Genomic DNA, 14,646 nt, shown 5'->3' on the forward strand with positions numbered 1-14,646 from the left:
GAAATCTCTGTCGCACTGACACTCGCTCCCTACTTTGTCACGTTACTTGTCGCAAGCGCAGCTGTACACTCATCTACGTAGTGCGAGGGGCGGCGTCACCAAACAGCGCCAGTCTGAGTCTGCCAGTTCAACCATCAACGGGGTCAGTCTGATTTGGATACATCACAAAATAATTATCGCCAAACCCTCATCCCCGTCACAGCGACCTCAATCGCGACCTGCATGGTGGCAGTGCTGCGGCTCGAAGCTGCTGCGCCCAGCTCCCGGCGATGCGGGTGCATGCCCGATGAAGCTCCTAGTGCTTCCTTTAGGACCCCCTCCACAGTCCACTCACCAGTTCGCCTAGTAAGGCTCAGCCCAGTACGACGCTAAAACAAAGCAGCATGCCATGATGGGCCGTTTGTCACAAAAGCGGCATGCAACTTTGCCAGCTGCCCAGTGCAAAGCGTCTCGCTGCCAGTCCTCCGCCCGTTTTGCTTATTAGTTGGGCTTCTGCACATCATCTCTGGCCCTTTCTTTTTTCTTCCTATCCTACCTTCTACTCTCAACATCCAAGCTTTGCATTTTTTGTTTATCGACCTCATCATATATCATCATCTTCTGCTTCGTCATCTCTAACCTCCCCCCTTAGCAAATCTGAAAATTTCTACTTGTGCATTAGCGACCTGTTTATATTTCCAACGCTGCTGTGCTGGACACAACACCAAGACCCGCCATCACCGCCCAATCCCGTTGCTGCCTGGCGTGCCATTCCCGCCCGTCCCAAAGACAATCCTCCTGATATTGACCTCGCCACCTTTTCTACCTTCGCCCACGCCACCCCCAAAAACACTGCTTCGAGCCGCGCCCACATACTCGCTTGCTCTAGCGTCTCTCGCAGTATACTGGATCCCAGCAGAGCCTTGCCTGCCGCTCACACAGCCGCGCTGCTCCGCTATACACTTGAATAAGCGCATCCGAGTATGAACCACAGCCAACATGGGACAACTGCTTCGGCCTGGCCGCCCAACACTGCCGATGCCATGGATACACAGCAGCTGCAAGCAAACCCTTCATGGGGCACTATGTTAAATGACCCCAGCATAACCGACATGATTCAAGCGCCGCACTCTGAACCATGGAACGCCCTTGGTCAGCAGCGGCCATCTCGTCCAAGCACTCAAAACTCATTCGCTCTCATGAGCTATTCCCATCTTCAGTCAGAGGATGGTACAGTCCCCGAGTCGGCTCCGGAAGATGCACGCTATCAATATGAAGACACTTTCTTATTCACTGGCACTAGCCAAGAGACAGCCGGTGCGGCACATATGCAGCAGCTGTTGAACAGCTTTCAGATCAGCAACCCGGGACCCCACATGCCTTCCATGCAAGACGACGCAATGGAGGTTGCGAGCACCTTTTCCACCACGACGGCTGCAACGGGCTATCGCGGGCCCTTCAAATGCCTCCAGTGTAACAAGACCTGCAAAAGCCAGTCCAGTCTCAAGTACGTATCGCTACATGGCATCCGGACGCCTCAGTTTTCCTAACAAGCACCTGCAGAAAACATGCACTGAGTCATTCGCGTCCGCATCGTTGCAATTATCCCAACTGTAGCAAAGCCATGGACGGATTTGGCACACCCAACGATTTGCAAAGACATAAATTCTCAGTCCACAAAGAGGCAAACTTTGGCTATAAATGCACTCTCGGGGATTGCGCTGGGGCCTCACAGCCAAAAGTTTGGATTCGGAAAGATAATTTTCGCACCCACATGTCCAAGGTCCATGGACGTGACATTTCACCCGACGCTGCTGATGCTGAGTATTGGGTCAAGTAAGTCCAGCCCGTCCGAATCCCTACCTATAAGTATGTCTTTTAATCCTTAGCATAGATTGGAACCACGTGTCGGAACCACCGCACCGTCGAGTGAGGTGACGCCATCTGAAGACCTACCTGATATACAACTACCGGGTACAGACAGCCATGTTGCGGAATCTACTCTAATGGACGTAGATCAACCCCAATATCAAACCCCACAAGCAACCAGCGCAATTGTTTCAGACGCATCGTATGACTTCTCAATCGATGGCCATTCACATGCCACCCCGCGGCACCTATCCTTTCAAGGTTATACCAGGCCGACTGGCATATGTTTTGGTCCCGAAAGTGTTGCCTCACTGCAAGGACATCAGCTGCCAGGTTTTGGTAGCCCATCGTTCGCGACACCGTCGATTCAAATGACCAATGGTGGTATCTTTGTCTCGTCAAGGGCCAGCAACACCAGCTATCCAATTGCAGTTCAGGAGGGGCCGCCAAGCCAAGATGTGAGTGCCGGTGATGAGACACGAGTAGTGTACTCTCCCAAAGCCAGCAGCATATTCAGCTCCAGTGCTCCCCGGGAGAATTTGACCGCTGCAAGTTCTCAAAAGGTCGATGCACTCAGCCATGATGCTTTGGTCAACGAGGGCTGGACAACATCACAGCTTGTAGATCATTTAGGAACATTTCCTTTAGAGCTCCTTGAACAAGCTCTTTACGCCAAAAAGCAGATCGCACAGAATGCCAACGATCCAGAGGAAAGTGTGGGCTGCAAATCTCGCTACGAATGCAGCCAGTGCGACAAAGTCTGCAATCGAGCTTGTGAGCTTAAGTGAGCTAGAGTTTTGGCGCATCTTGCGCCGGAACGGAGCATTTACTAATGATACAACTAGGAAGCACATGAAGAGGCATGACAGACCCTACGGCTGCACAGTGAAAGCTTGTGGCAAGAGCTTTGGTAGCAAAAACGACTGGAAAAGGCACGAGAGCGGGCAACATGAACCCGTGGATGCCTGGGCATGCGATGAAGATGGCTGCGTTGCCATCTGTGAGGACCGGCTTACATTTTTGCAGCATCTTATGGGGGCGCACGAAATGGTCCACGGTGAAGACCTTCAGTCAAGAGCACAAAGCTGTAGGATCGGGAGGCAATGCGATGCCAAGTTTTGGTGCGGTTTTTGCATGCGGGTAATTGAAATTGACGATTTAATGGTTCAGGAAGATAGCAGCAATGGCACGCATTGGAGTCGACGATTTGATCATATCGATGGTCACCTGTTTGGTAAGGGCAGCCTTCAGAAGATGGACAAGAGTGAATGGCGATTTCTGGAAGACCAGATGAAGGAAGACACTCGTCGACGGGTGGATCAAATGAGTGCCACTGCAAGCGTACGGAGCACGACTACAAGCAACGAAACGCCGAACAAGCGGAAAGGCTCGGAGCATGCAGATTGTCGCCCCCGAAAACGGGCCGACGTACCATGGGTAGCGAGCAGTCGTTGATGCTAGTGATGCGGTGAGACGCGTGATGGATACGGGATTCGCCCTTCGAAGCGCGTTGGCCAAAGATGAGCTGTACGATCTGAATGGGAGATGAATAATGAAGGGCAATGACCAAGCCGCAAGCAGGGCGGACAATGCTGAATAATGAGCCATCATGGGCAGTGTAATATACATGGGGCTGGACACGGAGTTTGCATTTGGGGGGCGTCATTTGGATTTCTTTTGCATACACCCATTGTCGTTAGCGAGAAGGAAGTAGACTAGAGGATCAGGGGTGCATATCAAGTAGCATGGCATTCCACGTCGCAGGCTATGGCATTCCCAGTAGGGCGCCCGCTGGAGCTTAGCTGAGGAAAGTGGGCAGAAGGATGCACTATGCAGTTGGGGGCTAACATAACCAGGAAACAGGACGAGGCTGGCGCGGCCATGATGGGCATCGGGAGAGGAGCAGGCTGGAGAGGATCTGGCGACTACCGATTGAACCCGCACGGCAGAGCCGGACGGTTCACAGATAAGGCCGCAGGGATTTGGGTGCTGACGGTATATTCTGACAAGCTACTGAATTGAAGAAATGAATAATGAACCAAAATGAAATAGGTAAATGTCCCTTGACGCAGTAGAGGGTGAGCTTTTGCTAGGCAAAAACAGTTTGTGTATGTATGAAGCAGAAAGATCAACAATGGTGTAGATGCAGCCTCAGCTGGGATGTTGTCCAGGGTAGTTGTATACGAGGAACTTTTGAACGTGATCCTATAGTACATGGTTGGGCGTGTGGCGGCGGGCATGGCAGTCTACCAAGGGGGCCGGGTATGGACTCTGCCTTGGTGATGGCTCTCGGACGAGGTCCGTCAGCGCTGCTCTCTGCCAGACAGTTCTTTGCCAACAAGGAGGAAATTGACCAACATTACCGGCTGGGAACACGGGGATGCTAATTGATTCCAGAGGGGGGGCCACTCGTCGAGGGGGTGGGACAGGACTTGTTTCTGACGTGGAATAGATCTTATTGCAGATTTCCATGACGCCCGTTCTCTGGTAGAGGAGCACCAACACAGTTGGGGGCGGAGGACTGCCGGGCAAGCCTGAAACGGGCGTGGCTTTGTGTAGGATGGGGGGAAAAGAGGCGGACGCAAAGCACAATATGATTCACGTGGCAGCCATGTCAGACATCCACTCCCCCCTCCCATTTTCAGAAGCGCAGAGTCGAGAAGCTCGCGGAGGTGAAGATAGACGAGCGGAGCATGAAGCTCAAACTAAGCAGGGAGAGAAGGTGGGAGGGTACGAATTACGAGCGGTGTTTTTGTACTAAAGCAGACGCAGATGTAACGGTACTAGGATTGCGTGGCTACGGGTGTGGTTACGTTGTTGGTAAAAAGCTCAATATATGCTTTTCGGAGCTGAAGAGATTGGGGCGGACATATACATAGTAGGGTGATGACGATGTGGGTGAGTGAGATGGTGGTGGCGTGCATGGAGCATGGAGAGAAGATGCCAGAGAACTAGAACCCGGCCATAACTCGGCAGCTTTTAGGCCAAGCTAGCACCAACTACTATACGCTATGGCGTGTATCTCTTGTTTCCTCTTTTTCCTTTTTTTTTCTCTCCTTTACGGCAATATTGCTAGAGGAGTGAGCGAGGATAGAAGCTTTGTTGCTCGAAAATACAAAAACTGACCGGCGAGACTAAAAGGGTGATTTCAGACGAGAAGATGGGTGTAGGGCGTGTGCGATGACGAAGCAGATGACAAAGACCGGTAGAATGCTGGTTCCGTTTTCTGCTAATTATGGCAGCCGCACGTCAAAAGTTCCTTCCAGCCACATGCGAGGAGTATGGCCATTTATTTTTAATTCGTCCGGCCGGCTTCCCCTGTGGCCCTACAGATACACAAGGGCGGAGAGGGGAGCGGGAGGGGGGGGGTTGCTCGATGTGGTGGCAGAGTTGAAGAGTTTTGGGGGTCGTACAACAGCCAAACAGGGCGTTCCGGAGTAGAGGGTTTCCGTAGTCGGTTCGTTGCTCCGCGAGCATGTTGGAGGGGAGGACCGAGTCTTGACCAGTCGTGATGCGGTGCGATGAGCGGCTGTGCAGGGCGGCAGGCAGACAGGGAGGGGGGGGAGGAGAGGTGGAGGCAGACTAGGTATCTCATGGGGGCGAAGTACTGGTAGCAGACGAGGGAGGTTTCCTCAATTTGGCAAATGGGGGGAACAGAAAGCGAGAAGAGTAGACAAAAGGGTAAGCAACCAATGGGAAGCGCCAGAATTGTATCCAACAGTCGCGCATCTAGACGCTTTTCCCGGCCCAGTTCCAACTTATGAACTAGGTTGTAGGTTGTCCCCAGGTGCGTATTCTACTAGCACTAGCAAAGTTAGGAAAAGGCGCTAGGCCAAACTTGGTGTGTTGAACGGGCAGGGCGGGGAGGGCTAGAGGGGCCCGCCGCCTACCTACGTTGGGGGGACCAACTGAACCTTGGCTTTGTGAACGGCCAATTTTTTTTTTTTGTGGTTTGAAGATGGTTATTTGTCCCTGCGGCTCGATTTTCTCAAAGCGGTAAGAACCGAACCAGAAAAAAAAGGGTACCCTGTAGGTTTCGCGAGTGAGAAGGAGAAAAAGAGAGGGGGGCGCTACATAGGTGCCCTGATGTGGGTGCATGCGCGCGCGCGCGCGCTGTGGTGGGTATATGGACAAGGGCATCGCATGACGGAGACGAGATTATCAAACCGGGCGTCATAGGGCTAGCCAGCGGCGGCCGACGGAACCAAAAGGGAAAGCAAAAAAATAAAAAAACAAATCAGAAAAAAAAAAAGGAAAAATGCGTCATCATTTTTCATCGTCATTTCTCATCGTTATTGAGCAAATAAATACAAGCGCATAGAGGGAGGCAAGGATGGTTTGTCGTCAACTGCATCGGTGACATGTTATAGAGGTAAAGTAAACCCCACAGGGCGGAACCAGGTCCCTGTTGGACGGGGTTTTATTTTTCCCTTCATGTCTACCATGTTGGCTTCGATTCATACAGTTTATTTCTCTTGGTAATGCCAAGACGGCAAAAAAGGGGAGGAGGTCTAGAAAAGAAAAATGACGAGAGGCAAAATAAAGTCACAGACGACCTGTGAAAAAAGAAAGTCGACTCGAAAAGACAGAAAATGGAGATATTTCCTTGCCGTCGCAAAGAGAGGTTCGACTTGGAGTCTGAATAGCTTATGCAATGGTAGCAAGGGAATGACTCTTGTTTCTCTTCTGTGCGTAAACGTGCGTCGCGCCGCCGCCCTCCGCCGGAGATAGCTACGGTTCTAGACAGTGGCTGAGACGAGGAGGGGAGGGGTGAGTGTATATATTTCAAGCTACCAGTACTGGAGGATAGTACTTGTTTTTACTACTGATAGTTGGTAGGGCCAAGAGAGCTCTGGGGGGAGAAGACAAGATTGAAGTGGGGAAAGGCCACGCGCAACTTTGCTTTGAAAGCGTTTTCCCCACCTCGTCAATACGTTTTTGCCATTGGTTTAGATGCACGAAAATGCGGGTCTGATAACTCTAAGTGGGGACGCTCCCCCGTTCGTTAGGCAGGCTGGTAGGGCAGAGAAGTAGCGGAAAGAGACTACGGTACTAGTGCAATGAAGAAAAAAAAAAAAAAAAAAAAAGAGCTTGCGTACCTCGCAACGTATAATCTGCATACCCATAGCGGAGTTATACCTCTAAAATAGAAGAGAGACATGCAGGAGAGTTGCAAGGAAAGAAAGGTGGAGGAGCAAGGTAGTGAGTTGTGGTATGGTGGATTATAGTCTATTTGTAGAGAAGGTAAAGAGGCACAAGTATGCAAGAAAAAAAAACGGAATAAGAATAAGAGAATAAATAAAGAAATGTGAAACATTAAAAAAAAAGCTGCCTAGTGATGGCCATAGGGCAGGACAATACTTGTCCTGCAGCCATGAGTGCGGAAGGAAGCTCGAACCCCCCTCCCTTCCCCCTCCCCCCTCAATTTTTCTCCGAGGCCCTGCATCCAACCGTGTTTGCCTTATCTGACTGACGTCTTGATTCCATGGCCTGGATCTTGTTCTTCTTTTATTAGGAAGACGGGGGGGCCGGCCGCCGCCACCTCAATTTCCTAACATTTCTGAGGTATGCGCCCACTTTTTTTTCTCCCCTTCTTTCTTGCAGTTTTTTTTTTCTCAAAGATGAAAAAAACTCCAATACGAAGAGTGAAGTGATGACAATTAAAAAAGGACGACAAGTGCATCCCCGTGGGGAGGTGTGCGGTCGAGAGGGAGGGAGGGAGGGCGTCTCATACAGAGGAAATAAGAGAGGGTGAGCTTTGCGCAGCTGAGGCGGGCAGTGTGTGTGGTGACTCCACGACGGGGAAAGCCCGCCGCCGCCAAGTTGGGTATTCAGTGCGGGCAAGGCGTGGTGGACGTTGGTAACCCCGAAGCCGACCCCGAAGCCGCGCGCCCCTCCCCGGGGTAGATGGTATCACTGTTGACCAGTAGCGATACGGGGAAAGAGATTTCCGGTGCTATAAAGAGAGGGAGAGAGGAAAAATAAAATGAAAATAAAATAACTGTACTGATACTTTTCATAGTTAAGTGGAGAGGTCTGTGTATATTATCGTAACGGGCGAGTTATGATGTGGATGGTGGATATCTACGCCGTCGCGGAACCGGATATCGGGTCCTCGTCTATAGTGGGGCTACTTCCCCACCTTCTGCACGTTGCAGAGCAAGACATGGCTTTTCCTTTTCTGTTCTTTGCTTTTGTAATCCATATAACCACAAGGGTTCATCGTGATTTTGGTGCTGCGGAATTTCCGTAGTCGTAGTGGTGTTGGCTTATCAAAACAAAAAAATTTGGCACAGCGTGGACAAAAGCAGGGTTGAAGAGCCAAACTTGTCCTTGGTACGCTCATCTCGGACAGATTGGAGCAACACCCCCCCTCCCCTGTCCTCTTTCCGTCCGTGCCGGCCGAAAGAAAATCGGTTCTTGTACCAGTATCTTTTTTTTCTTAGTCTAGTTTGATTCACTTCATCTCCGTTTTTTTTTTTTTTTTTTTTTTCACTTTCCTACTCGCTGACCACCCACCCGACCAACGTTTGTCGCCCGGGCATGTCAGCTTCGCCTCGATCGACGGGCGCGCGCCCCAAGCGCAGAAAAAATACTCGCAAAAAAAGGACGAATTATTATTTTATTTTTCTACATCGCACCAAATCTATCCATTGGAAGGGGATCCCTTGCAGCATCCTTGCATATTCTGTTTTGATTTTATTTTTATTTCTATTTTACTTCCTTAGCTTCGGGACGTGCCCGAACGACACACCCGCACACCCGCACACCCGCACGCCCATCCATCATATATCCATCCATCCCCGTTGGATGGGGGAGGGGGAGGGGAGATTACCCGAGCATCGGCTGCGTCATGTACATGACAATGACATGCCCAGTAGATCTTTGCTGCGAACTAGGAAGAACAAGAGGGAGAATGCGATCCAAAGAAGGTGAAAACGTGTGCGACGCGTGTATAGCCCTCTCTGTCTGGTCTGCGTCAGATGATTCACAATCCCCCCCCTTCGCGTTCTTTCTGCCTTGTCGCATACGCACACGCACTCGCACACGCACCCTCCCTCTCATACGCCAAATACAAAAGGACCTTTACTTTTGTGTGTACATGCCACCATTGAACTTTTGTGTGTGTGTGTGTGCATTGGGACCTATGCAATAGCTTTCTAGCCACTCTAGTCTTGTACTTTTACGTTATTTTGTACAGAAAATCTTATTTCTCAATGATTAAATTTCCGGGAAAGCATGGTCCGCGGCGGTGCCGTAAGACAGACCGACACACACACACACACACACACACGCACACGCGCGCGCGCCCGTCATCGCTATAGATGTCCAGCTTTGCCCATATCAGCTATACCAACCCCCCTTTGCCTCTCGCCCTTTCTCCTAAACGAGGTGAACGAAACCTGCATGTGGCGTGCGACAAAACTCCCTTCTTGTTGTGACGAGTTGTCTTGGAGAGAGAGAGAATGTTTTGACCAGTCTTGCCGTTTTTCTGCCTGTGGTTCTGCCTTGCCGATCGTATCGATAGAGTGTGCTGTTGCTGTTCTTACCAATGCGCCATGTACTTACTAACTACCTAGCTACCACTACTATTGCTGGTGCTGCTGCTACAAATAGTTATCCCCCAAAACATGTCTCGGTGTTATACGAATCGGGGAAAAGCTCGCCTTTCTCCCCGGAACCGTTTTGGGGGTCGTTTACTTTCACATCTTCCTTTTTTTGGGGGGGGGGGGGGGGGGGGGGGGGGGGGGCCTTTGCCTTGCTACAAAGCGGTCGCGCCACGTCCGCCCGCCGCCGCCGCCGCCGCCACCATCACCACCCCTCGGTTGTGGGCATTACTTTCCCAGGGTATTCTTTCCTCTGATAATTTTCCGATTCACTATGCAGGTAGTGTGTTGCGCGAGTGAGAAGGAAAATTGGCTTGTTGCGGCTTGTGGTGATTGCAGAGGTGCGGAAATGAGTTGCATTGATGCCGTCCCTTGTCGCTTTTCTCCCCTCGAATAATACCAATCAATCTAGGTAGTCCTGGAGTAATTTCACTTGTATTTGTTGTAGTTCTGCACGAATATCCAAAACAAGAACAGCCCAAGGAGCGGACATGGGTACAAGTCGGAAACCCCTCTCACACTCGCAAACTAGGTACCCAGTCAGTACAACCACAACAACAGCCACAACCAGCAGCCCAGCTGTCAAAGTCGCAGCAGGTGTGGGTAGCATCGCGCTAGATGGCGGGTGCAACCATTTGGGCCCTTTTTTGACAGCGCCACGGGAGAAGACCGTGGCCGGGGGGAGGGAGGGGCGTGGACCCATAAGAGACGCTAATCTTCGTTCAAAGTGGGTTTTGAAAGATTGGTTTCATGGCCATGGCAATCTGCTCTGCCTGTGGGGAGGCACTTACAGTTTGTGTGAGTGTGTGTGTGCGTGTGCTGCCAATCGGTCAACTATAATCTGTACATAGACGTTGCAAAAGGTGCCCATGACCCCCCTGCCCCCGACTCCTGGGGCCCCAATGTCTCCATCTTTCCTCTTCACCATTGGCCTACTCAGTCAGTATCCTCCCTATCCTCCCTTGTCGTCCGGTTTGTCAGCTCGGTCGGCCGAGAGTATCGGGGGTAGGCGCAGCTGTTGCTCTGTGTGTGTGTGTGTGTTGAATATGTACCTATGTCCTACGCGCCATCGCTCAATTGATCAGGGGGGGTGCAAGGTGGTCATGATACTCGGTACTGGGTACATGGTTTTTCTCTGAGCCCTGCGCCTTGGATCCCTTGTTTCCCGCTTGTTTTCCTTGGTCCCACGATCAAAATGACGATTTCAACCAAATATCAGGCTGCGTAGCTGAGATTCGCTTCGAGGCGACCAACCAGCGATAGATATACACGGTAGCTCCATGGGGGCCGTAAGCTTGATGCTCCTGGTGCCATTTTCTGAAGAACTGCTTTGAACATCTTTTCTTTTTTTTTTGTTTCCAGCGCAGGGGTGCGGCCGGATGTCGCCTTTTCGGATTAGGTTAATTAGAGGGCGGATGATTGAGAAACAAATGGGTATCCCCATTCAGCTCAATACTCGCCTCCTCTTTTTCTAGCGTGTCCGTCATTTGTGCTTTTGTCTTTCTGCAAGTCGTTGTGGCGTGAACTGCTTGTCCCAGACAGCCAGGTTACCTCCCCCCCCCCCTCCTCCCTGGCCGGTCCCCTTCCCGGAGGAAGATGAGGGCCAAAGCGACGGGCAAAAGTCCGCGGGCATTGCGGAGTATGGGAAAACCGCGAGACATTTCGCCTTTTCTGTGTCTTATTATTTTCATCACACATCTGCATCCTGCCCTAGGCCAGGTGCCTAGATCAGACTGTGCGTAAAACAGGCTCCCAGTGCCGGCCGAGGGGACCGGGCGGCGACTATTTCCCATTTGGCATTGTGTTTTGCTTTTTCTTTCTTTATTCTGTGCGTTTTGCTTTTCTTTGCGTGTACGTGCGCTTGGCATGCCAGAGATTGAGTGAGCTGAAGTTTTATCATCCAGCTATGTTTCGGGGTTGTAGGGGGTTTCAGATGCAGCTGCTGACGTCTATTATTGTTGAATCTTCACTGTGATGCGGGATGTTCAGCTTCTGAGTCTCTGCCTCTTCCCTACTTTTGGGAGGGGGGGTTCTTCTCCGTAGTTCGCCGTAGAGCTGTGGTCGGTCGCCTGTCGTCAACCAACAAGCGTATGCCGAACTGCTACTATGCTAGGCTGACACAGGTCATGAGATGACGCCCGACAACCAGCTGGTATCCTTTCAATCATCGTACATATCTACTGTGTGGTACTACACAAAACGATCCAAAATAAAAAGATTCCAGAACGTTCTTCCGTAGACTTCATACATCACTCTAGTCGGAAACATAAACGAGAAAAAAGAGCCCTGCGTTGTTGAAGTACAAAGGTAACAACACGCTGTCGTATAGGTTCCTAGTCAGCGGATAGCCCTACATACAACGTACTAACTACAGATTAGTGAGTAGCGACAAACTACATGCCGTGGTGGGAACATACTGGACTAGCCAGTCAATGCTATTTTTGTTTCCTCGGGGATTTAATTTATACGATGCTGTTGAGTCACAGCGCCACGAATAACCCGTTTCGTCGCCCGCTGCACCACTGCGTATGCCCTGCAGCAGTGCGAGAGCAGGACATCTGCAGTCAGAATTGCAACAGTACCTAACCACGAGGTGTACGAGCTCGTGGGGAATATGACTGTGGATATTGCCCGAAAACACGCAGGAGATGGATTCGAGAAAAAGATTACCATGTTACTGAGCGCCCACACTCCAAGCAAAACGCCGCGGTGGAAGTATCATTCTCTTGGCCCGCCCCCAATGCGCGCGGGGGGCGCAGCTGGTTTGCCAGCCCATGATTTTCGGGGAGGGGGCAGTGCCATGCCGTTATTACTTGCTCCCCTGTGAATCTGGAAATCGATCAAACCCGCAGAGGGCCAACACGGGAAGGCTACGGATGACGGATGGGGAGACGAGGGGAAGGGAGCGTGTGATCCGTGATGTGTCGATGCGCTGTGCGGCTGGTCCCATTTTCGTCAAGAGGGGGGTGGCTGATGCGTCTCACAAACAAGAGTCACAGATATCCAAAGATAATCAGCACTCACCGGTCGCCTTGACCAGAATCCAAGGCATGACTTGATTCCTAAAGAGAAGGTCGCGAATGGGAGGGGGCGATCCCAGCGCTGCGCGTCTTTTTTTTGGCAAGGTGGTGGTGGTGTGGTGCAGGGCGCTTCATCCTGCCAAGTCGACTTGGCCGATGAGCAGTCAGTGCATGTTCTAGCAGGGATCCCGCAGAGGCCATCTCTCACGCCCCCTTGTTCTGGTCCCGAGGAGAGAAGAGGGGGGAAAGAGCAGAAGACGGGACCGGGACCGGGCTGATGAGGTCGAAACAGCAGCGTCAACCATCTTACTCGGTACTCTCTCTGCCTTGCTGCTGTGCTGTGGTCAAGCTTTTGGGATGCACATCACCCATCATCCTAACTAACTAGTGTACTGAGTATGCTGAGGAAGGGGGGGGCTCGAGTTTCCGAGTTTCCAGGGATTCAGCCCACTGATGACGGGCTTGCTTTACCTTATTAGGGGGCCATGCAGCAAGTGTGGTCACCTGGAACCTGCTTTCCAGCTAGCCTCTCTGAGGAGGCACAATAATAAGTTAGTGGTGGACAGTTCTGTGCCGTGCCCCATCAACCCAGTGTACTTACTGAGTACTGGTTACCTACCTACCTCCCTATCTACTTGTCACCTTTACCTATTGCAACCCTCCATAATCTGTAGGAGATTTGAAGTAAATAGTTAGGCTGCCTCGATAGGCACCCTGGATGCCTGGGTAGGTAGCTTGGCTGGGAAGGTAGGGAAATCAATCAGCCGCCGCTGCTCTGATGTGTTGTTGAAATCTGACCCATTTATTCTCGGCACTGAGTCTTTCTGATTGGCCACGGGTGGCGACCTCCTCATGACAAAGCACCCTCTGGTTCTTTTCTTACTCAGTAATAATGAGCTTGCACCAGCGGGCCTTCTCGTTTGTAACCCTGCCTGGCCCGCTGTGACAACCACCAAACCACCAACCACCAACTTAGCTTACCACCGAGCCGCCCCAGGGCAGTTCAAGGCCGGCGCGCTACCTGCGCTTTTTACTGGTCGTCAACTGGCCACACCCCCCTTGCACCTTCCACACATCACCAAAACGCTTTTACTTTACTACTACATATGTAGCTTCGCGCTTCACCATCACCACCATCAACCCCTGCTCCCTGGTTCTATGGGCCGCCATGGCCAATCCAACAAGAAGCATGCCCGTATGTTTCCGCCCACAGAAACTCTCCCAAGTGGCCGCGCCATCACAAGTGGTCGTGTACCCCGTACGCTCCAGCAAAGCGGAATATTACCCGCCGGATTCTTTTTTAAACGATGGCCAAGTCCCGCACAACCGGACGGGCAACGCAAACGAGTTTTAGTGCATAGAGTCATCATGGCCAGAGTCAAATGAATGGACAAGAAGAATGCAACCTTAATTGGCATTTGTGCAATCCAAGGCAAACGGCTGACTGCAGTCTGCGACGCAACTTGGCATCATAGAGTCAGTCACCACCACCCAGTCCCCAGCGACAGCTAAAAGTGACCTGCGCTCACCTCGTTTAGCTCGCTTCTGGAATTCATGTCGATGCTTCCGTCACTCATCCTATGCGCTGACTGACTCGGCCTGCTGCGACATGCATGCAGGCGGTACCGCAAACAAAAGGCTGGGAAGTGCCCCCCTGTGCGACGCAGTTGGTCAGCATCAACTTAGACATTGGCCCGCGCTGCCCAAAACACATGCAAATCCTCAGGTACCAAAAGTTGTAATGGAGTTGAAATAGGCTATGCTGTTGTGAAGCATTGGGCATCACGCTGGCCGCGATCCCAAGTCTCAGCTTAACGCAAATGGCAGTCGCCGCCAGTCTAGGCACAGCCTCCATCGCCAGATTCCACATCAGGCAAAATCGACCAGAGAGCCTTTCGACGCCAGCATCTAACGATAACCTACCCCTGCCAAGCGGCGCAGGAGAGAGAAGAATGATTCCCGAACCAAATCCGGCTCGGTAAGAGTTATTAGTATCACCAATCTTGGCTTACCAGACGGGCAGAGGCCCTCCATTTCGTTTACATTGATAATTTGGCATACCTTTTTTGCCCCTCTTCCGCCTGGGCTCGCCTCGAATTCTAAATCAGCTATCGCCCCAGTTGCAGTTGGGGCGATCTGAACGAGTTGCCAGCCTGGCTTCACTACGTAAC

At 51.5% G+C, this 14,646-nt stretch overlaps 3 protein-coding genes across 3 annotated transcripts; all 3 read left to right on the forward strand.

The window, feature by feature from the left end:
* Positions 1-962: 962 nt before the first annotated feature.
* V2A60_003891 (uncharacterized protein) lies at positions 963-1,529 on the forward strand (the record flags this gene model as incomplete). The annotated part of the gene is made up of 1 exon (XM_083255216.1): positions 963-1,529. The coding sequence occupies one exon, from the start codon at positions 963-965 to the stop codon at positions 1,527-1,529; it is 567 nt and encodes a 188-aa protein (XP_083111342.1).
* Positions 1,530-2,219: 690 nt separating this feature from the next.
* V2A60_003892 (uncharacterized protein) lies at positions 2,220-3,870 on the forward strand (the record flags this gene model as incomplete). The annotated part of the gene is made up of 3 exons (XM_083255217.1): positions 2,220-2,632; positions 2,694-3,189; positions 3,712-3,870. 3 exons carry the CDS (start codon positions 2,220-2,222, stop codon positions 3,868-3,870), a joined length of 1,068 nt encoding a protein of 355 aa, XP_083111343.1.
* Positions 3,871-13,643: 9,773 nt separating this feature from the next.
* V2A60_003893 (uncharacterized protein) lies at positions 13,644-13,829 on the forward strand (the record flags this gene model as incomplete). The annotated part of the gene is made up of 1 exon (XM_083255218.1): positions 13,644-13,829. The coding sequence occupies one exon, from the start codon at positions 13,644-13,646 to the stop codon at positions 13,827-13,829; it is 186 nt and encodes a 61-aa protein (XP_083111344.1).
* Positions 13,830-14,646: the final 817 nt, after the last annotated feature.

The sequence above is a fragment of the Cordyceps javanica genome, chromosome 2, assembly GCF_051103115.1.
Source record: "Cordyceps javanica chromosome 2, complete sequence".
In the NCBI taxonomy this organism is placed as follows: Eukaryota; Fungi; Ascomycota; class Sordariomycetes; order Hypocreales; family Cordycipitaceae; genus Cordyceps; species Cordyceps javanica.